The 21,211-nt window shown below is 49.6% G+C and overlaps 1 protein-coding gene across 1 annotated transcript in view; it reads left to right on the top strand.

The window, feature by feature from the left end:
* The window catches only part of Fads2 (fatty acid desaturase 2), a 36,931-nt gene extending 20,226 nt beyond the window's left edge, over window positions 1-16,705 (top strand). Inside the window, exons 6-12 of the mRNA XM_051193924.1 lie at window positions 9,047-9,107; window positions 9,346-9,422; window positions 14,344-14,441; window positions 14,614-14,710; window positions 15,227-15,306; window positions 16,123-16,248; window positions 16,555-16,705. Of these exons, the coding sequence (XP_051049881.1) occupies window positions 9,047-9,107; window positions 9,346-9,422; window positions 14,344-14,441; window positions 14,614-14,710; window positions 15,227-15,306; window positions 16,123-16,248; window positions 16,555-16,606 (591 nt within the window). The 3' untranslated portion in view covers window positions 16,607-16,705. The remainder of the gene's footprint in view (window positions 1-9,046; window positions 9,108-9,345; window positions 9,423-14,343; window positions 14,442-14,613; window positions 14,711-15,226; window positions 15,307-16,122; window positions 16,249-16,554) is intronic.
* The last annotated feature ends 4,506 nt before the right edge of the window (window positions 16,706-21,211 follow it).

The following is a 21,211-nucleotide window of genomic DNA, read 5'->3' as shown; positions in this document are numbered from 1 at the left end:
TAGTTATGAGAGAATACAATCTTGCCCTCAGTAGACAGGGTCATAGAAGGAGGAGTTTCTTAGCTGGGTTTGGCATCCAAGGTTTGTAACATAGACAAGGGAGAGCCTGTCCCACTCAGTTCTGATTTGTATTCCTGCCTGACCCACGATACACAGAACATCAGCCACAGTTCTGAACTTTGGCTAGGCAAGGATTTCATTTTCTGCCCAACACCTGTCTTTGTTTCTCTTCTAGGAAATGACTTGTTAGTTTTGATTAGAAGTGTTTGATAGTAGAGTTATTATCCAGAAGCTTTCTGATAGTGAGGACAAAGGCTTCCTGAACGCCTGTGGTAAAGCTGTTAGCTGTTCTCACAGATGGTCCTAAGTCCCTAAAGGAAAGCCAGGCTCATCAGCTCTGCAGACCAGCTGCACAGTAGCTGATGGATTCTGTCCCATGTCACTTCTCAAATGCTGGATGACTTTGGGAGGGAGGGTGGTAGGAGTCTGCCCGTCCTCTTGGCAGTGGCATTTGAAGATGGAGGCCAGTATCACAGTGTCCATGGAAAGTCTCTCTTGGGCATTCAGGTATTTACAAGGGAAACGCCGTGTTTCCTGGGTTCCTGGTTGAACTGTGTGGAGTGTTCAAGAGACTATGCTGACCTGAAGCGTGCCCTGGCCTCTAGTTGGGGTGACCGCTCTTCCAGCACATCTCAGCAGAGCCCCAAACGGCTATGCCTCAGGAGCTTGAGCCTCCATCCCAGACTGTAGAGCTGATGCCTGCCAAGGCCTTTATCACAGGTGTGGACGACCAGACCAGACACAAGAGCATTCGATTCACAGAAATATTAAGAGCGGTATTCCACCACCTGGTCATATTTTGACTTCTGGGAAGGGTGTTCTTAGTTTGTTTTATGTGGCACTGTGCATTCAGTTTCTCTCCTGGGTGTTCTTTTCAGTTTAGGGAAGTTCTCCCCACAGTATTTTCAGTGTTTTTCAACGGCTTCATATCTCAACTTTTAGCTGTGGTGGGGTGTGGTGGCGGTGGCGGTGGGGGGGGAATGCCAATACCTCTTTTTACACTGATGCATTTAATTTATGTGTGGTCCATTTGTGTGAGGACTACTTGTATGAGTTAGTTCTGCTCTTCGACCATGTGGGCTCTGAGGATGTAACAGGTTATCAGGCTTGGCAGCAAGCTCCTGTAGCCTCTGAGCCGTCTCACTGAACCTCAGGAGGATTTGAGTGTGAAGTGGCCCGCTTCTCCGTTCTCTGAAGTCAGTGCATGTCCTCAGCCAGGAAAGGGCTATATTGCCCTTTGCAAACCCCAGGGAGCTCTCCTACCCCCAGTGCCCACTCTCGACAGTGGCTCCTCCCTCGTGGTGCTGGCTGTGGGGCCTGCTTTGTAATACTTCATGCATGCCCGTCTTTCCATGTGTGTTTGCCCTCTGACATCAGGCTCTCCAGCACTGAAGAAGCGGTTGGAGGCTGCCTCGTTGTGCCCAGGGAGTGTCTCCTGAGGCACTGCATACTCAGTCATACATACTCTTACAAATAAGGAGGCCAATGCCTTCTCTCTACGGCACCACTCCATTATTACTGCGTGGCTTTTCGGTGCTGGGTGGGACCTCTCCACCTAATTAAACTGTGGTATACGCAATAGTCTTGTCTGCCACCCTTCCCTTTTGCCATGCCACTATCCCCATAGCATAGTCAGCATATTCTCAGAAGCCGGAGTGTGCCAGCCTTCCTGCCTGGGGGCTTCTTCCTCTACTCATCTGGGAAGCACCGCTGCTTTCTACTTACCTTCCTGCTTCCAGCAGAACCTTTGGCCCCACCCCAGCTCCTAGGACATATGTGGCCCTCTTCTTGGGTGGGCATCTAGCATCCTGCCAGTGTCTGCTGTGGCCACATTGTTCATTGCTCTGTGTGTGAGTTCCCAGAGGCAGCGAGTGACAACACCTGCCAAACCACCCCTCAGCTCTAGACAGACAAGCAAGGCCCTTGTTATTCCTGACACTTCGTTCCTAACCTGAAAGGACCTTCCTTCTACATGACCTTGCCGGGTGTCTGACGTATCATTTATTTTTCTTCTTGCTGCCACAAAATGCCTGACAGGAAGCCATTTAAAGAAGGAAGGGTTTATTGGGCATTTATTAGAGATAAAGGCAATGCATCCCATCATGGTAGGGGAGGTGTGATGGCGGGAGCAGGAAGCTGGCTAGTCACTGCCTCTGCAGTTGACAATAGAGATGAATGTTGTGCTAGGCTTGCTTTCTCCTTTTTATTGAGTCTAGGAGCCCTGGTTGTGGAGTCATGCTGCCTGCTGTTAGAGTAGGTCTTCCCACCTCAGTTAACCTAAGCTAGATAACCCCTCACAGGCATTCCCAGAAGCTTGTTTCTGGGAATGAGTCTAGAGCCTGTCAAGTCAATAATCAATATTAACTATCACAGTGTCATCTCTTAACACCCAAACACATCACTTTTGTGCTATAACCTTCCCCTGCTGATCATGTAGTCTCATGGCATCTCACAGTTCAACTGCAGTCAGTCCAACTTCAGCAGTCTCTATTGTCTTTAAAAGTTCCAGTACTGTTTGTTCACACGTGTAAATGTAGGAGTTGGTTAAGGTCAATTGCTACTCTTCCAGAAGACCCAAGTTCAGTTCCTAGCAGAGTTCAGATCTTAGCAAACCATGTTGGGCAGCCCACAGTTGCTTGTAACACCAGCTCCAGGGGATCTGACACCCTCTTCTGGCCTCCATGGGCACCTTCACTCACACATGGGCACAAACACATAAATAAAAATGAGAAAATACGTCTTTTAAAAAAGTGTAAGTATGCAGTCTCTTTGGAGTCTCTGTCAGCCTCTTCACTGTGAGCTCCTGTAACACTGAAGCCCACAGGCATGGCACAGAGTAAACATTCACATCCCCAAAGGATGGGCACAGCAACCAAAGCAGGACCGATACCCAGCGTGGCAAACACCCAAAGCTAAAACTCCATTTGTAGCCCCTAGGGATTGCAGTAGAATCATCTGGGCGTAGGGAGCCTTGTGCCTACAGCAGCGTTGCCCACACACCTAGCCTGTCTTGAGCTGGCTCCATCTTGTAGATGCAAGCTTGTTTGTTTGTTTGTGTTGGAGGGCATCCCATGATTCTGGCATCTCTAACATGATGGAGGAGGAGATGTCTCATTGTAACTTACATTTCATTTTCACATCTCAGGTAGTTATGAGCTGCCATGTGGGTTTTGAGAATCAAACTCAGGTCGTCTGGAAGAGCAGCCAGTACTCAACTGCCGAGCCATCTCTGCAGGTCTCAGGGTCTCTCTTTCAAACCGAATTACACTTCACAAGGTGGAACCTTCCATAGGTGAGGCCTTGCCCTCAGGACACCTTTCTTGTGAAAATGAGGAACTGGAGGTTCCCAATTAGCAGTCTCAATTTAGCTGTCACAGCCTCTGTTAGAGTCACAGTCACAGCCCCTGTCACAGCCACAGCCCCTGTCACAGTCACAACCACAGCTCCTGTCACAGTCACAGCCACAGCCCCTGTCACAGTAACAGTCACAGCCTCTGTTAGAGTCACAGCCACAGCCCCTGTCACAGTCACAACCACAGCCCCGTCACAGTAACAGTCACAGCCTCTGTTAGAGTCACAGTCACAGCCCCTGTCACAGTCACAAACACAGCCCCTGTCATAGTCACAGCCACAGCCCCTGTCACAGTAACAGTCACAGCCTCTGTTAGAGTCACAGTCACAGCCCCTGTCACACTCATAAACACAGCCTCTGTCACAGACACAGCCCCTGTCACAGTCACAGCTCCTGTTAACAATCACAGCCCCTGTCACAGTCACAGCCCCTGTCAGAGTCACAGTCACAGCTTCTGTTTTAGCCTGAGCTTTGGCTACAGCTTTTTACTTGTTTGAGCCCGCACGTTTTTAGTAATGTCCTCCCATGCCCCTCTTTTCGGTGTGGATCTGGATAAGAACTGTCCCACAGACAGCTGCTCCTCTGCCTTGAGATTTTCTCCACCAAACACATTAATCAATCCATTGCTTTTGAATTCAGCCTCACCGAAGTTCTCAGGAGAAGGGCAGCTTCTTTGCCAGAATAGCACACTAGCAGCCTCTAGCCTAGTTCCTGAAAGAGTCCTTGTCCCCTTCTGAAACCTCATGAGCCAGCCCTTCCAGCCGTCAGCCTCTCAGCCTTCTGATCTTTCAAACTCCCTGCAGTAAGCCAGTGAGTCTATTTACAGCATTTTAGGGCTTCTTAAGTTTCTAGCTGCAAACTCTTCCACATTCCCCCCACAAGCCAGTCCCAAGCACTACCAACCACACAATGGCCATGCTTCTCAGTACCAGTTCTATGTATTGGTTAATTTTCTCATTGTTGAGACAAAAAACAAAACAAAAATCCCAGACAAGAAGCCATGAAGGAAGAAAGCACTTATTCTGACTTAGAGTTATGGTAGAGAAGGCATGGCGGAAGGAACAGGAGACTGGCTGGCTATATCGCATCCTCAGTCATGAAGTGGAGGTGAATGCTAGAGTTCAGCTTGCTTTCTATTTTATCTTCTGTCCAAGGCCACAGCCTAAGAAATGATAGGTAAGGCAGGTGTCCCACCTCAATTTCCCCCGATCAAATATTCCCTCACAGACATACCCAGAAGGCCTATCTCCTAAGTGGTTCTAGATCTTGTCAAGCTGACAATCATTATTAACTGTCACATCTGGCCTGTGGTGGGGAAGCTGGTCACACTGGCCACCAGAGCTGGTAGCACTTCCCACTCCCTGCCCCTTGTTACTCCCATCTGTGGTCTTCAGCTGTTCAGTTCAGTGAGCGTTCTGCCTGTGCTGCCATCTCCATTTTGGGCTCTGACCACAACAGATTAGTTGGTGGAAGTGTCATTTGTCTTCCTGGCCCCTCCCTTCTAATTGCACTGTCTCCCCAGCTTCCTCCCTGTGTGGGACAGGAGAGGAGCAGGAGCCTTTGCTTCCCATACTTTGGTCCCAGCAGCTCTCAGCTGGAAAGAAGAGTAAGTTGCTGAGCGAGTCTGTAGATCTGCACCCCAAGGAGTACCTATCAGGTGTGCACAACACCATTTACTCCTTATTTGACCTGTGAGGCAGGACCGGTCATCATTCATTATATAACTGGAATCACTAAGACAGAAAGAAAATGACATACACAAAGTCATGGTAGAGCTGCCACCAGGCCACCAGCTTGCCAGCCTTGGAGATATCTCTTGGTAAGTCCAGCTCTCTGAAAAGAAGCCACATGTGCACCCTTCTAGCTCAGAGCATTCTAAAACCCTTTCTCCATCCTTTATTGGATCCCATGACTTAACAAGCTCTGGACCAAGTAAAACAAGCTGTCAAGTCATCAAAGGGCAGGGCCTGGTGTCCCTAAGACCATAGTTTGTGCTTTGTGGGTGTACCTGTTTCTTTTCTCATCGCTTTGACTGAAAACCTGACAAGAAGCAACTTAGGGGAGGGGGGTTTCTTTGGCTTTCATTTCAAGGGGATTCAGTCCATCTGGGTGGAAAACCAGTCAGGAGGCAGGGAGAGATGAATGCTGGTCCTCATCTTTCCTCTTCATTCAGTTTAAGGCCTTAATGTATGCCGGGGTGCTGCCTTGACATGATGCCTTCAAGGTGAGGTTTCCAGCCTTGACGAAATCAATCTAGAATCACCAGGAAGTTGGTAATCAGTATGAACCATCCAAATGAGCTTTGGATCAAAGAGGTGGTTTCAGCCAGACCCTAACATCATTTTGTAGCAGTCCCTTCAGAGACTTATGAGTTGGAAACAGACATGCAATGCTGTGTCAACATGTCACTTTGTACATATAGATGTTACTGTAAATGACACTCTGCTCACCATCGCATAGGCCTTTGTATCACCTTCATCCAGTGGGCTCTCAGAATTGCTATGGAGAACACATCATATACCTCCACTTTGCAGCAAAGAACACAAAGGTCAGGGAGTTTAAGCACTTTAGTTCAATGAAGAATTGTTTCCCAATGCCAAGTCCCTGCATCCCCGAGATCTGAGACCTGCCACTGTCTGGGGTGTCCTGGCCATGTTGGTGGGTCATTCTGGGATGCTGAAAAGTGCATGTGTGAGCCAACGAAGCTTACCAGCTGGAGACAGCCCAACAGCCTCTGTAATCCCCACAGTGACCATAAACCAGTAGGAACAGTACCTGCTAAGCAGATACAACCTTCAAATGCCCCCCCCATTGACCCTTCCCATGGTCCTCTAAAGTGACCTTCTGGCCTCTACTGACCTGAAGATTGTCCTTGGTTTTCAGTCTCTGTCTTAGAGTTACTATTGCTATGATCAAACACCATGACCAAAAGCAAATTGGGGAAGAAAGGGTTTATTTAGCTTACACTTCCACATCATAGTCCATCACTGAAGGAAGTCAGGACAGGAACTTAGGTGGGGCAGGAAGCTGGAGGCAGGAGCTAATGCAGGGGCCATAGAGGAGTGCTGCTTCCTGGCTTACCCCTCAGGGCTTGTTTAGCCAGTTTTTGTATAGGACCATGGGGCCCCACCCACAAAAACATCAATCACTACTTAAGAAAATGCCCCTCTGGCTTGTCTATAATCTGATCTTACTGAGGCATTTTTCTGGTTGAGGCTCCCTCCTCTCCAGTGACTTTGTCATTAAAATAAAACTAGCCAGCACAGTCTCAAGAAGGAACAGATCCAGGGCTGGGAAGCCTGCATTTAGAGTCTAGGCCTGGGAAGAGGTCAGAGCAGGACCCAGGGCCTGTCCTCACGTTCCCTTGGGCTGCTGCTCTCCCCATTCACTGGACACCTTAGGGGTGTGTGTGTGTGTGTGTGTGTGTGTGTGTGTGTGTGTGTGTTAGTTATATCTCTCTTCCCTTTCCTACCTTTCACCCCTCCCTTTACTGGGAAACTATCAAAGGCCCCCTCTGAGGCTTCCCTCGCTCTGACCTCTCCAAGGCCAACCTCGGGCCTGACTCTAATGACAGACTGCGTGTACAGGACATACTTTCTGGGAATGCATGGGGTCCTTGCCAAGACACAGGAGGCTGCAAGGAACAAAGGGATCATTTCTGGTTGTCCTTCAGCAAGCGTGTGACCATGGCCACTGGCACCAAGATACATGTTCTGGGCACAGGCTGGACTTTGTTCCCACCCACACCCCTTCCTTGTGGAAACTCATGGGCCTCTGTGATTTTGACACACACTTTCCACTCTGTGTTCTCACTTGGAGGATAGGGATGTCAGCTTGGGAGACACCCAAGTTTTCTTCCATCTGTAACTCATTTTGCTCTCCGGACCCCCAAAAGTGTTCGAGGAGGATGACTTAAATTTTGGACCTGGAGAGCGAAGGGTGGCATTGTCCTGGAGCCAGTGTGTCTTTACATCAAAGTTCCCATTGGCAACATTTAACAACCAATAACTTGGAAGCCAAACGTGCTCAGAGAGGCTTGGGGACCTGCTGTTGGCAAGAAGCAGCACCTAATACGTTTGTATCTGTTGACCCCAAGTACAGGCTTACACCCCCCCCCCAGCCCCAGTCCTGCATTGTAAGCAAAAAGGGCAGGTGCTCCTTGATTCATGGCAGTGTTGGGTAGGCTGCTCCCTAGGGGTCAGGGCCTGGAATTAAAGGGTGCTGCTGCTGCTTCTATTTATTTTATTTCACCCATATTTTATTTATGTATATAACTGTTTTGTCTGTTCATGTGTTTGTGCACCACCTGAGTGTGTGGTGCCCATAGAAGTCAGAGGAGGCATTAGATCCCCTGGAACTGGAGTTATAGATGATTGTGAGCCACCATGCTGGTGCTGGGAACCAGGCCTGGGTCCTGTAAATGAACAAGTGCTCCTAACATATGGGCCATCTCTCCAGCCCTGCAGGGCCTCTTCTGTCTAGCTGACTTCTTTATGTGTCAAGAGCCGCTAGGGAAAGAGATTCGTCTTTAGAAATGGCTACAAGATACAAGATTTCAAGAATAGATGTTCCCAGGATGATGACTGGGCTTTGTTTGACTTCTTTTAGCTGTTAATAGTCTCCAAGGAGTGCCCCATTGAGACCTGGGAGCCTCTGTCATTCCCAGAAGGGTAAAGACAGTCCTAGAAGCTCCCTGTGGGGTACCCAGGCTTATGTAAGCTTTTTTATTGTTCTTCTCTAAATTGGCCCTAAGGCTAGGCGTGTAGCTTAGTGGTTTAACATGGATTAAGCGCTGGAGTCCATCCCCAATACTCCCAATAAAATTACAACAGGGGAAAAAAAAAAAAAAAAAAAAAAAAAAAAGACAAACAGCAGGCCTACTTCTCATGGCCTTGGACAGTGATTGACTCTGAGCCCAAACTTCAGCCACCAACCTGCAAATTGGCCTGGGATTTGGGCCTCACAGTGCTGGCAGGAATGAAGGTATTCTAAAAAGAAATTTATGCCTACTGCCTTTGGCTCTCAGACTATTGACCCTAAGAAATTGGAAATTACCCAGGAATTGCATGCTGGGAGAAGGTGCTGAAGCCTGGTGCCAGCTGGGGCAGGGCTTGTCTCCCAGAGAGATCTCACACAATTCTGAGAACTTGTCAGACCTCCTTGCAGGAAAGACTAGAACAGAGACAAAGATGGCTCAGTGCTGGTCAGGGCCACACTTTGACCACACCCTTTTAGTTATATATTCCTCTTGCATTTGGTTTATAGCAAAACCTCATTTTAGGATCCCAATGACGGGTAGGGGTATGGTGTAGTGTGGTTCCCTGTACCTCTTCATGTTTTTCTTCACAATGTGACCACACTGATGAAATCTCCCTTCTCTGTTTTTTCCATTAACACATTTCTTTAATTGATCCATTGCAGACAGGTGACTGGCAAAACTCACCAGGTCTAACTCTTAACTCCAGTAAAAACACTGGCATGTGCAGCCAGGCCCGAGGAAATTGGCAGCTGCCAACTTTGTTGGACCCAGATGCAGATAGGTGGAAAAGAGACAAGGTCTCTTCTGAGGAGGGTAATGAATAAAGTGGGGTCCAGAGGCTCATGTTCACCCTCTCTCCTCTCTCCTCTCCTCAGTACGGCAAGAAGAAGCTGAAATACCTGCCCTACAACCACCAGCATGAATACTTCTTCCTGAGTGAGTTTGGGCCAGAGGTCCCCAACCGCATGTGCTCATCTGTCCCATTTCCTCCCATACCCTTTACAAACTGGCAAAATGACAGCACCCCTATTCAAGAGAAGGTGCCAGCAGCTTGTGCAAACACCTCTGGACCTGTTACTTTCATCGAGACTCCCAGGCACCTGACTGTTAGCGGCCCTGCGGGTGGTGTCCAGCTGGCTCCTTTGCCTCTGACAGGCCGTCTGTTTTCTTACAGTTGGGCCGCCGCTGCTCATCCCCATGTACTTCCAGTACCAGATCATCATGACCATGATTAGCCGCAGGGACTGGGTGGTAAGTCAAGTGGTGCTGCTGGTGGTGGGTGTCACTGGGCCTGCAAATCCCCACGCATCTCTCCCATAGCATGCCCGTTCTAAAGACACCTCCAGTACATACACACAGGGCATCCAACTGGCAGTCATTGCCCTAGCTGAGTCCCTTAGAAAGTTCCCAAAGGCAGTGTGACAAGAGACTAACACAGCCCACTGAGAGTGGAGGGCCTCAGCAATAGAAACATATTTTCTCACTCACTGGAGGCCAGAAGTCTAAAATCAGTTGACAGCAGCCTGGGGAGGGGAGTGGGAGGGTCCAGGCCCCTCTGCTTGATGGGAAGATTTGCCTGTGTATCATCTCCCTTCTAGGCCTGTGTATCTGTGGTCAGGGCGTTCCCCTATTTTTCTAATGTATATTTGTGTGTGTCTATAGGTACATGCATGTGTGTGGGTGTCCTTGCATGTGTGTGCATGTGGAGGCCAAATGACAACTGTCTTAGTCACTTTTCTGTTGCTATGACAAGACACTACGGCCAAGGTGATTTATAGAAGGAAAAGTTTAGTGGGGGCATACAGTTTCAGAGGGTGAGAGTCCATGACTACCATGGCAGGCAGCAGGCAGCAGGCAGCAGGCAGGCATGGTCCTGGAGTAGTAGCTAAGAGCTCAAACCTTGAAACAGAGCTATGAGGCAGAGTGTTAATTGGGTATATTGTGAACTTTTGAAGCCTCAAAACCCATCCCCAGTGGCACACCTCCTTCAACAAGGTCACACTTCCTAATTCTTCCCAAATAGTTTCACCAGGTAGGAGCCAAGCATTCAACTATATGAGCCTCTGCAGGGGCATTCTCATTCAGACCACCACAGAAACTGCTGGGTTTCTCACTGCCCTGGAGATTAGGCTAGACTATCCAACAAGCCCCAGGATCTGCCTTACCCTACCTCCCCAGTACCAGGATTACAAGTGTGTGCCATGGTGCCCAGCTTTTGTATGTAGGCTTTGGGTATTAGATAGAGTTGCAAGCCCGTTACCAAATGAGCTGTACCACTAGCCTTGTTCCTTCCTTATAGGATGACACTAGTTCTATTGCATTAGGACCCATTGGGATGATCTTGCCTTCATGAGTTCATTAGCAAGGACTTTAGCAATGTCTAAAGACACTGCCTTTTGAGGGGCTGGAGTCAGAATGTCAGTGTATGAGTTTGGAAGGGTGTTGGAGTTTTCTGAAAGAACAGAACTGATTAAATGAATACCACACACACACACACACACACACACACACACACACACACACACACCAGAGTGGCTTATAGGCAGTGGTTAGAGTAGTCTCCTGGCAGAAAAACCAAGAATCTGGTAGTTGTCCAGCCCGTGAGACTGGATGTCTCAGCAGTCTCAGTTTGGTGCTGGAGTCCCAGAGACTTCCTAGACAGTAGATTCTAACATCAATGAAGGAATGCCACAGCAAAAGGATAGGTGAGCTTGCCAGCAAGAGTGTGGGCAGGCAGGAAAAAGCAAAAGCTTCCTTCTTCTGTGGTTCTTTTAGTTGATTCCAGATGTAATCAAGTTGACAACCAAGATTAGCCATCACAATGGGCATGTTCCTACCCAAAACATCAGGCTTAGAGGTACCTTCAGGGAGGGACGCAGGCTGTGTTTGAGATGGCAAGCTTGGGTTTGCATTGTAATACAGTTGTGATTTTTGTACAAAACAAGTAGCTACCCATGCATAGTAAGCTCTAAGGAGGAGTCACCACCACAAGCAGAGTTAGCTGCGATGGAAACATGGTGCCTGCACTCAGGAGAGAACAGAAAAGTTCACAGCCACTTAATGTGTGTTCTTAGATTTTTAAAATCACATCAGTAGCTGGATGTGGTAGCACATGCCTTTAATCCCAGCATTGTGAGACAAAGAGGCAGATGGATCACTATGAGTTTAAAGCTAGCCTGGTCGAATAGTGAGAGCGCCAGACCAGCCAGGATTACAAGATAAGACTCTCTCAAAACAAAACAAACAACAACAGCAAAACAAAAACAAACAAAAAATCCCATATTATCAATGAGAACAACTACAAAGTTTCACAATGAGAATTACTCAGACGGAAAGTTTGTGCCTTGCCCAATATGACGAAGGGATACAGTGAACTCCAGATGCCACATTCTTGTATCCTCCCCACACTGAATCACCTCTCTCTCTCACACAACAGCACCTCATATCTGGAGTGCATCTTAGAGCCTCCCTCCCTCCCTCCCCCCCTCTCTCTGTGTGTATGATACCTACACATGCACACAACATGTACAGCTACTATGTTTTGTCATAAGCATTGCAGTTACTATGTGCTCATGCTTGTGGTGGTCAGATGACAACCTTGGGTGTCATCCATAGGAATGCCATCTATATCTCCTTTGAGACAGGGTCTCCCACTGGCCTGGAGCTCATTAATTGGGCTAGGCTGGCTGCCAGAGAGCCCTAGCAATCTTCCTGATCCTGTTTCCTCAGTGCTGGGATTATAAGCACACATCACCATTCATGCGGAGGATTCTGGGGGATCAAACGCAGGTCCTTAGTTGTGAGAAAATGGGCCTTCTCTATATCCCTAGATCTTGTGTGTGTGTGTGTGTGTGTGTGTGTGTGTGTGTGTGTGTGTGTGTGTTGTTTGTTCCACAAAGAACAAAGGATTAACTAGGAAGAGCAGGAAGGAAAATCAAGCCATGTCCCTCAAGAGCATCTGAAGGCAGAGCTGGGAGAATATGAGAGACCCCCAGGCCTTGCATCCAGAGCAATTGTCACCAGGTCCTGGGCTACCGATATATATTAAAGATCAGAAGAAACAAATAGGCCAAATAGATTTTTATTCAGGGAGAAATAACTCACAACATAGACAGATGAACACCAGCAGGTTCCTGGGCCATTGGAGACACTTATGATGATCAGATTTAGCAGTGGGAAGATGATGCCAGCCCAGCGTCTAGCCAAGAAGGGTGATAAACATCCCACAAAGCACAGAAGTCCCATGGTGAAGAATCATCTTGTACATCTTGTAGTGGCACATACCGTGAGGGCTGGGAGACCCTAGCCTGGAGGATGGAGATGAGAAGCCCCAAGAGTCTGAAAGACTGCTCACAATGCAGCATGGGGTACCTGCAGCAGCACCTGGGATACTTTTCAGACCCCACTTTCCTGGGACCAATTATCCATGGCTACTTACCTTTGTAGTCTCCCTGTTGTTTTCCCAGCCTTCACCTCTCCATACATTTATTTATTTACTTATTTAATTTTGAAATAGGACCTTACTGTGTGCCCAAACTAGCTTTGAACTCACAATCTTCCTGCCTCTACTTCCCAAGCCATGCCTCTGGCTGTACATTTATTTCTTTGTGTGTATGTGTGTGTGTGTGTGTGCCACATCCTACAAATATGCACACACATATACATATTTACTTATGCCCTTCATTTATGCAGTAGATTAACATGGGGCTGAGGATTGGCTCAGAGGCAGAGTGCTTGCCTAGCATGCATAAGACCAGGAGTTCAAACTCAACCCAGAAAAAAAAAAAATGAAAGGATGATCAAAGTATGCCTGGAGCTTGCTGCGCCTACTCCTCTTGATCTCCTGCCAGATCTGAGCATCTTGTCTCCAGTTACTCCTAGCTGTTGCAACCGTTCTTTCACCATCCCTCCTGAGCTCATCCCTTTCCTACTTAGCTGATAGCACTCTGACAACCAGGAATGGTGCCAGGAGCCAGCCTCAATTCCTTGCAGCCAAGAAAGCACTGTCTAGGGTCTAGGGTCACCCTTGTTCTCTAAATTGTTCTGGAACCCCCCCCCCCATGTCTTCATCATCAATGTGGTCCTGGTTTTGTTCTCCATTTTGTGCCCAAACTAAGACCAATGTGCCAGATTCTATTGTCATTTCAAGATCTTTGGTTTGGTTTTGGTTTTGTCTGCATGTGTATCTGTGCACTGCCTGGGGCCCACAGAGGCCAGAAGAGGACATCAGGTCACCTGGAACTAGGTTTACAACAGATGCCTGTGAGCCTTTGTACAGGCTCTGGGAATTGAACCTATGTCTTCTGGAAGAGTAGCCAGTGCTTTTAACCAGTGGACCACCTCTCCAGCCTCTCTTTAGTGTTTTCCCACTGCCTTGGAGTGGCTGATCCTTGATGAAATAACCTTCTGATGAGCAAAGGCTGGGCATGAGCATTCCTGATGGCAGTTTGTGCAAAGGCCCCGAGGGAGCCAGGTCAGCGTGCTGAGGCAGAGGCTTCTGGATCCTGCAGTGCTATATGGAGGGCTTGGAGCAGAGCTGGATATGCTCAGACCACAGGTCATTAGTTGTCCTGGATGCATGAGAACCATCAGCAGGAGAGCAAAGGGAGGCTCTTGCTAAGTGGCAGGGGATGGAGAGATGTGGATTTCTCTGCAGAATTTCTCTGCCTGTGGCAGAGGCTTCCCAGGAGAGACATCCAAGCTTAGGACCTTGCTACCAATCTTGAGGAGGGGCAGACAAAGTGATAAGGGGAGAGGGCCCAAGAAGAGAGTCCAACATGAGAAATGACCTGGGTCAGGGTTGCAGGGAGAGGTGGCGTGTCTCCTGTCCCTTTCCCTCCTAAGAAAGGAAGGAAATCCAAGTGCCTGAGCAGAGGCAAGGCTGAGGATGGACAGCAATCTGGCCACATGTTGGGGACTCACATTACAATCATTGGACCTGCTGACTACCTCCTAGCCAATATCTCATTTCCTTCCTGAAACTCACCAAGGCAAACCCCATGCAAACAGGTGGTTTAGGCAAGTGTCTGACTGTGTATGGCCCTGTGTCCCAACTTCCTAGCAGCCTGCTGTGGTTTCTGAGCACCTATGCCAAGCAGTGTGAGCTGTGTGTATACACGCCTCTGTGGTAAGTAGGGAGGGGCAGCTTAAGTCTAATCTTGTTTCCTTGCAGGACTTGGCCTGGGCCATCAGCTACTATGTGCGTTTTTTCTACACCTACATCCCTTTCTATGGCATCCTGGGAGCCCTGGTTTTCCTCAACTTTATCAGGTACCCCAGATTTGCTGGCTCACCCTGTGCATTTGAGAGCACTGACTTTGATGGGGCTGTGATGTGAACCCTGTACCTGTCATGGGGGTAGAGTGGTTACAGTGGGTCTGTTTCTGTGTGACTGCCTGTCCCCCACCCTGAGGCTTCAGCACTGAGCTGCACCGTCTTCTAGGTTCCTGGAGAGCCACTGGTTTGTGTGGGTCACACAGATGAACCACATCGTCATGGAGATTGATCTCGATCACTACCGGGACTGGTTCAGCAGCCAGGTGAGGGGCGGCAAAGGCAAAGCCTACAAAGCCTGAACCCCGCTGCCCACGCCTTCACCCAGACTTGGCTGCCTCAGTGGATCCAGGACTGTGCTGGGCTTCCTCAGGACTGCTTGTAGCCTGTTGGCAGCTTCAGAGTTCAGCAAGAAAGGGAGGTGGGAAGATAAGGGATGTAGCTCAGCTGGTGCTTGCATACTGTCCTGGGTTAGACCTCTGGCACCCAGTAAACCCAGTGTGCCCATATCTGTAATCTTAGTACTTGGGAAGTGGAGACAGAAGCATCAGGAGTCCAAGGCAAGACTGAGTTAAAAACAACACACAAGAAGATATTGAAGGAATGGGAGGAATCTTCCAGAGGATCCTCAGGGAATCTGGGTGGGCTGAGGCTTCCAGGTAGAACAGTATGACCTAGAGAGGTGGCCCTGAGACCCTGGGTAAGGCGACCTTTACGAGGGAAGTTGAGGTCCTGTGGTTTCATTCTTACCCCCAGCCATTTATTCCCTGTCCCCTCTGCAGCTGGCAGCCACCTGCAATGTGGAACAGTCCTTCTTCAATGACTGGTTCAGCGGGCACCTCAACTTCCAGATTGAACACCAGTGAGTGTGGCCTAGCAAGTCTGAGGGAGAGGGTAGACAAGGAATGGGGGACAGTGGTCACCAGCCCCCAGGCCAAGGGCACCATGCAGGTTTATCTTCTCTTGTCAGCAAGGCCACTAACCCATCTGAGAACGTGGTTGGGCAGGAGAGGGGCTCTGGGATCAACGTGTCCTGGGGCATTGTTATCCAGGCCCTGTGCCACACATCCTGGGGACTGCGCTCCTTCATGTAAGGCCACTTTGCAGATACCGAAAGCTTGCAAGACCATCTCACAGTCGTATAGTGCTCCCAACGCTGAGAGACTCACTCCAGGTCAATTGACTAGGAAACTGAGGTCCTGCTAGATAGCTGTGTGGTGCACAGACGGCTAAAGGACTGTCACTAGTGCATCTGCCTTTGTCTCATCTTTTATTATTCTTCTCACCTCATCTCCCATTTGTTTCCATTCTTTCTCTTTACTTTTTTTTTTTTTTTTTTTTTTTTTTGGGGAATTGAATTTACAGGCGTCTTCTGCCCTGTCCTCCCAAGTGATGAGACCACAGGCATGAACCTTGATACTCAGATTTGTTTCTCTTTTCAAAAAAAAAAAACACAAGACCCTTGTCTCTGCTGTGCACTACCACTGTGGCTTTCTGGAGTGCCCCTGCTCATAAATTGCCCCTCTGCACATCCCCAGTAGCCCCCGTAGACAGATGGTAAGAGTCCATAGTCTTACCCTGGTTGCAGATAGGGCCTCAGCCTGCCTGCCTCCCTGGGCTGTAGGGAGAGGCGCGAGCATGGGTCCATTGCTCTCCCTCTGCTCACTTGTCTCCTCAGCCTCTTCCCCACCATGCCACGGCACAACTTGCACAAGATCGCTCCACTAGTGAAGTCTCTCTGCGCCAAGCACGGCATCAAGTACCAGGAGAAGCCACTGCTGAGGGCCCTGCTGGACATTGTGAGGTGAGGTGGCAGGTGCTGAGGTTCTGAGGCATCAGAAGGGGCCAGAGAGGCGGTGGGGTCGAAGAGGTGAGAGGCACATGGCTGGCCTTACTCACAGTAGAGATTCTAGCTCACAGTGGGGACCACTGGCCTCTGGTCCACCCAGGGCTGGAAAAGGACCTCCCCTCTCTCCTTCCCCAGGAGTTTCCCTGGGGAGCATCGGTCAGTAGCAGAAATGAGTAGCATGACTTCCTTCATGTCTCAGTCTAGAAGCCTTGGTTCCTTTCTGTCCTGGTTCCTGAGCCCTGGTCCTCTCTCTCTTTGCAGTTCCCTGAAGAAGTCTGGGGAGCTGTGGCTGGATGCTTACCTCCATAAATGACACAGCAGTCCTTGGGCCACCCTCGGGGATGGGCACAGTTGGGGTAATGGCCAGAGGGAGGGGAGGGCTTTTGTTCTGAAGGGTTCTCATGAGACTGAAGTGTCCACTGGCTCACATTCCCCATGCTTGGTCCTCCGCTCTCTCTTGTCCTTCTTTCCACACCCCCATCCTATCCTCATGGGTTCCCTTTTGTCAGCCCTAACCCTGTCCCCTCTGCCTCCCAGGCCCTTCTCCCAAAGAGCAGGAGAGAAGTGGCTCAGGCAGGTGGCTGCATCTCTGCCTCTAACTTCTGCATCTAAAGATCCCTGGTATGGTATGAGACTGCTCCTCGTGGCCTAGCCACCAGACCTTAGTCCACACTCCCTTCTATCCCACAGACACGCTGGGGGTCTGTGGAGCAGGGTCTAGGACTTGGCTCTACACTCCCTGTCTGCCTATGGTCTGGTTGTTTGGATGAAGACATGCTTTGTGTTCTGGGTGTCCTTCCCATGACTGGGATTGGTACATAGGGCCTCCCTCCAGCTGCCCAGGGCCAACTTAGACCTTGAGACGCAAGAAAAAGTCCTCCCATGCCCACCATCACAGCTCTAGGCCCTAGGGTTGCGAAGGTTCTATTTCACCATCTACCCAACTCCAGAAACCAAAGGGAATGTCCCCTGTGTGAGCTTAGCTGAGGCAGTGGCCAGATTGAAGGAGGGACTGGCCAGCCTAGAGCCATAACCTATCTTTCACTCCGGCCAGATGCTTCTTAGTTCAAAACTCCAAGATTCTAGGGTGGTCAGACCTTTTCCAAATCCTCTGGCCAGTCCCTGATGTTTGGTCTAGGGAACATGGACCTTGCAGGGGAGCCCCTGAGCTGCTCTCCCCAGGACAGCATGGCCAGCATTGGCTCTTTCCTATTTTTACAATTTTGTTTGTTTGTTTATTTTAGGTGTTGTTGTATTAACATTTCCTACAGAATGCTTTTGATAGGAGGGTAACAGAGGGCTGGGCTTTAGGACAATCTACCTTTACCAGATGCCCTTGCCAGGCTCCCCTAAGGCCCTTTGGGTAGAGCTAGGCTTTGCCATCAAGGCCACTGTATAAGATGTGGCTTGAGGTTGCTGCTATCAGGGCAGGAGAAGCAGGGTGAGGTGGGGTGTCTCACGAGGGCTGTTGGCAGTGACCAGTGAGGATCAAGCAAGAGTGTGGAGGGGAGGGGAGGTCAGGGAGGCTGAGGGCATGAGGGAAGTGTAAGGGCGGGTGGGGTGGGGGGGTGTCAGCTGTATCAAGAAGGGACCCATGCTGTGTCATCCAATCTAATGGACTAACCAATATTTAAATTGGAGAAGAGGCTCAGCCTGCACTGGGGAAGCCCTCCAGGACCCCCAGCCAAGAGAGACCAACTGCTTGTTGATCTACAGAGGCAGAGAACCCAGAAGGAGTGGATCATAATTTCTATCACATTGTTTCCCCACCTCTACTTTTGTTTTAGGAAATAAAAAAAAAAAAAAAAGTAATTTTATTCTCACTTGCCTGGAGCTCAGTAAGATCATTAGATAGCTAATGCTCTTGTACGCTAATGTCACTGGTACGGTAATGCAAGGTCTGGGAGGAAGGGACACACTTGCTCCACAGGAGAAAGGCCTGACTGTTACGGCAAGTAGCGAACGGAACCCCTGTCCTCCCTAGGAGAGGCAGCGAAGGTTCTGGAGGCAGGCTTCTATTTTGTGTTGCTGTGCCAAGTGGAGGCCTGGTGAGTCTCTGCATCCTGGGGAGGGCCTGTGCCATCCTAGGCCTGGTTACTCTGGTCTGAGGTCTGTCTGACCAGCCAGGAAACCCAGAATAATCTTCGCGGGAGGCACTTGCCCAGTTCACCCTGTGGCTGGGCCCACGCTGCTGCTCTCTGAGCATCCATCTCCGCCAGGTGCAGTGGGCCATGTCACTCCAGTTTTACTGGAAAAGAGCCATTAGGCACTTGGTGACCAACACTCCAGGGGTTCTTTGCTGGCCTTATAGCTGCTCCCAGAAAGTTCAGGAAGAACTCGGGCACAGATCTCATTCCCAGGGATGACCAAGACCTAGCCATATATGTACAGGATAGTAGCCACTGTGTGGGAGTAATCACCAGGGACTACACTGCCTAGAACAGGGCCTGGGGTGGCAGACATTATCACCGATCCACTGAGTGGCCCTGGTGAGTTCTCTGCCACCTCATCTCTAGGACCCTGGGCGCCACAGTTTGCACACTGAAGAAAAGAAAGGCTTGGGCTACAAAGACTCCAAGGCTGCTGACTTTTGCCCTTCACTTTGAGCCCTGGCCTCACCTATGTTTTTCTTCCACTTGATTCTTGGGCTGGACCTGGACACCCAATACCCCGTATGACTCAGGCCAAACCCTGGCTGCCAACTGAAACTAGGGCCTATGGCATCTGTCACCCAGAGATCCAGGGGGCAGGAGGGCGATTGAAGGGACACTGCAGGGCTAGGCGGTCTGAGCTGTGAAGGTACCAGGGAAATCTAGGCCCGCATCCTTGAGCTTCTGTCTTCTCTGTGATAACTATCTTACCAAACCTCACACACACACTCCTAGATCCCATCTTGCCCTTGAGCACTACCAAAGGTGAGGACACCCATGTCTGCTCCTCTCGTTACAGTGCTCGACTGAAACTCTTGACCAATATCTCCAAATCTGTGGGGTTCTATCCCCTACAAAAGTTATGACCCTAATATTCAAAGCCCAGAGTAATCATACCCTAACATCTCCCAGGCCAAGACGCTAAGACCAGAGGGGGGGACAGTACTCACCCTGAGCCACTGCAGTGACAGCAGATACCTCAGAGCACACATGGGCAATTCATGCTTCTAGCCCAGTTGGTCTGGCCATCTCTTCCCCTCTCCCCCATTATGCCAAATGTCACAAGAGGGCCGGCAGTTAGTCCAGGTGGAGGAGATGATAAGGAGTAAGGTGCTACTGAAAAAATCCCTACCAGCATGTGCCAGGCACCAGCCCCAGCCCCAGCTGGAACAGCCTGGATATCTGTGCATGGGTATCTGTGTATGGCTGGAGGTGATCAGCAGCTTGATGAGCTCTTCATATATCTAGCTGAACACATGGGAGCTTTCAGGGCCACTGGGGCTGGGCAGTGCTCTAGCAAGGAGGTTTGGGACAGAAGTTGTAGCCATTTGGACTACTTTGAACTACCATGCCTTGATCCCCTAATGCTCAGCTGGCTTTGCTATGCTGACTTGGAAAGGACTTGAGGACAGCTGTTGTAAGATGGACTAGACAACAGTGGGTCCCTGAGGACCATCTGGTGACCTGTGAATGGGTTGGAGGAGATTTGTTATAGGTTCTGGGTACCAGTGTTCTTTTGATTGACAGGATTTTACAATCCTAGCCAGACTGGCTTTACTGTAAATGGAACGCACAGCCACCCAATGTTTTAGGACATCACAATCATGGCCCTACTGCCTTCTGCTGTCATCAGTGTTTTTTCTTTGGACTTGGAAGATATTTGGGTCTTTCTTCAAACCATTTGACTCAAGAGCTAATATTCAAGAGAAGAAGCCGGGCAGTGGCGCACGCCTTTAATCCCAGCACTCGGGAGGCAGAGGAAGGTGGATCTCTGAGTTCGAGACCAGCCTGGTCTACAAGAGCTAGTTCCAGGCCAGTCTCCAAAGCCACAGAGAAACCCTGCCTGGAAAAACAAAAGAGAGAGAGAGAGAGGGGGAGAGAGAGAGCCAGTCACAGGAAGTAGGACTGGGAAAGTACCGAGGTCTTTAAGGACACAATGTGCTTGCACAGTGTCCTTTCTCAGGGCCTTTATCTCCCCACCGCCAGCCACACCCACAAAGGCAGAGGCTGCTTCTGGTGAGCTGGCCACTGGAGACTCAGCTGTTGGTAGACTGAAAGAACAAACAAGCCATGGCTTCCCCCAGGAAGCTTTATTTCTGAACCCAGGATTGTTGTAGTCAGTAAAAAGGGCGACAACCAAGGCCTTTTCCTGTCCCATTGATGAGTATGGTCTATGATCTCTGCATCTTTGCTCTGAGAAAGCATACAGGCAGGGAGGTGGGACTCAGCTGAGCAGAGGTGACCCACTGCCAAGAGCTACAGCATAGATGACAGAGAGGAAGAAGGGACAAAGGTGACCTGTCAGTAATGGGCTCCAGGCAGAAGGAAGAGACCTAAAGGCCGGGGTCTCTGTGGGATATTTTATTAGATCACTCTGGATTTGGAGGGAGAGTGAACTCTTCTGAGCCACCACTAGGGGCAGCATGGAACACAGTCCACACTGCACTTGTGTGCATACCCCTGGGTGGTGCTGCAGGTCCAGTGATTACTCTGAACAGGCCATGTCTCTAGGCATGTCAGGGTACCGACAGAACTCTGACCATCAGCCAGTGTGGGGACTAGGTGCTGCCCTCCAGAGCTCTTCCTGGATTGGCCATACCTATCTGGCACCAAGGGTTATCAAGATTTGGATGGAGAGGTGACTTCTTGAAGTGGGAACAGTCAGTACAGAAAGACAGTGTGACAAACTCTGGATATAAGAAATTTGCTTTTGAAGTAGGAAGTGGTTTCTTTTTTAGTGTTAGGGCTTAAACTGAGGGCCTACACAT

This window comes from Phodopus roborovskii, unplaced genomic scaffold (assembly GCF_943737965.1).
Source record: "Phodopus roborovskii unplaced genomic scaffold, PHOROB, whole genome shotgun sequence".
NCBI lineage: Eukaryota > Metazoa > Chordata > Mammalia > Rodentia > Cricetidae > Phodopus > Phodopus roborovskii.
This window is presented reverse-complemented; position numbering and strand designations above follow the sequence as displayed.